The sequence below is a fragment of the Hipposideros armiger genome, unplaced genomic scaffold, assembly GCF_001890085.2.
Source record: "Hipposideros armiger isolate ML-2016 unplaced genomic scaffold, ASM189008v1 scaffold_291, whole genome shotgun sequence".
Classification (NCBI taxonomy): domain Eukaryota; kingdom Metazoa; phylum Chordata; class Mammalia; order Chiroptera; family Hipposideridae; genus Hipposideros; species Hipposideros armiger.
In genome coordinates this window covers 2712997-2714879 of record NW_017731641.1, presented here as the reverse complement: position 1 = coordinate 2714879, position 1883 = coordinate 2712997, and the positions used below count along the sequence as shown (strand labels likewise).

The following is a 1883-nucleotide window of genomic DNA, read 5'->3' as shown; positions in this document are numbered from 1 at the left end:
TTTGTTTGTTTTTGACTGCAGCACACCCCAGTGTAAATGACTGTAGATGCTTCAAAGGTCCAATCCTACTCACTGTCCCCTCACAAGTGAACATCACAGTGAGGGCCTCAGACAAGGAACAAACATGATTACTCCTCAAACAACACCCAAGAGGCACAAATACCTGCCAAAAGGTGAGGTTCTGTCACAGAGATCCATAGCAACAGCCATGAAAGTGTTGGGCATCCTTAGGTTGGGGACATAGCCAAAGTCTGCTGTTTGATGCCAACGGATCTGGGGAAATCCATCATCTGGGTCTACACTGGGCAAAACTGAAGACAGCTAGAAAGTAGAGAATTGTTGTATCAGAATTGTATTTCATCAGAATCCAACAATAGAGTCCTTTTCACAAGCAGACCCCTATTCCACTTTACGCATTTGTTCAAGTGATCACTCAGTAGGTGTTTCCTGAGCTTCTCACTATTGTGGCAGAATCCCTCTCATCCTGCATGCCACAGTGTAACTCTGCCAGCCCTCTAATCACGAGGTGAAGTCTGTGTTTCCTCCCATTGAATTTGGGCTCAGTCTGTGATGTTCTCTGACCAACAAAATGCTCAGAAGTGATGCTGTGCAGCTTCTGAGTCTTTGCCTCAAGAGCTCCTGCCTTCTGCTTTCATTCTCCTGGAACCCTGAGATGGCCAGGCAAACAAAGTCCAGCTACCATGCTGGAAAAATGATGCAGAGTAAGGGGTCTTGGAAACTGAAAGATCGTGAGGGAGATACTTGTAAACGTCCCAGCAATCCCAGCACAGGGGCCAGTCATGTGACTTCCAGATCCTTCAGTTTAAACTGCAGCCACATGAGCAAGCCTGCTGACATCACATAGAGCAGAGGTGAGTCATCCCAGTGGAGCCCACCTGGCTAACCCATGGAATCATGAGCAAAAATAATGGCTGTTGCTTTAAGCCACTAAGTTTTGGGGTAGTTTGCTGCAACACAATAGGTAACAGACACCTCTGTATATACAACACAGGGCTAGGCACTGTACAAAAGCTCAGCGTAATCTGCCTGTCAGCATGTGACAAATTGCATCAAAGACCCCAATTCTGTACACCTTCCTATATCCATGCCCTCTTACCACATGGCGTTGTGGTTTCTCCCAGTAAGAGAAGGAGTATGTATTTCCCCACCACTTGATTCTGAGCTCAGCCATGTGGTTTGCTTTGGCCAACAGATGAAACAGAAGTTATGGTGTGTCGATTCCTAGCCTAGCCTCAAGAGACCTTGCATGGTTCCGCTTGCTCTTCTGCTATCACCATGAGAATGGCATGCCTGGGCTAGTCCATGACTCTAGAGAGAAGGATGACAGCCAAGGGACACAGCTGCCTCATCTAATCCACTCTAGCCAAGCCTGGACTGGAGCAGAGTCCTCCCAGCTGACCCACAGAGATATGAAAATGCTCGGTGAAGCTCAGCCAAGATCAATGAACCCCCAGCTACCCAGACATGTGAGCTATAATAAATGTTATTTTAGGTCATGGAGTTTTGAGGTGGTTTGTTACCTAGCAGTAGCTAACTTGGATAAGTACTTCACAGCTTTGTTGGGGTGATAGACCTGCACAAAAGAAATGTTAATAAAAACAGTATATAATAGCATGGATTAAATGCGATATTGGTGGCTCTACATTAGAACAAAGTTTATTATCATAAGAAAATATAGTCTCGGGCCAGCCAAGTGGCACGATGGTAAAGAACTAGCTTGGGATGCCAGAGGACCCCAGTTCAGATCCCACATATGAGGGCCAATGACACTGCCCTCTACAGCTAAGATGCTGAACAACAGCTCAACCTGGAGCTGGGCTGCTGTGAGTCGATGGCGACGGCGTAGGCTGCAGCCCCTGTGG

At 46.9% G+C, this 1883-nt stretch overlaps 1 protein-coding gene across 1 annotated transcript in view; it reads right to left on the bottom strand.

Annotated features, from left to right (window-relative positions):
• Positions 1-120: 120 nt before the first annotated feature.
• SIAE (sialic acid acetylesterase) overlaps positions 121-1883 on the bottom strand; it is a 36260-nt gene continuing 34497 nt past the window's right edge. Inside the window, exon 8 of the mRNA XM_019658891.1 lies at positions 121-321. Within this exon, the coding sequence (XP_019514436.1) occupies positions 136-321 (186 nt within the window). The 3' untranslated portion in view covers positions 121-135. The remainder of the gene's footprint in view (positions 322-1883) is intronic.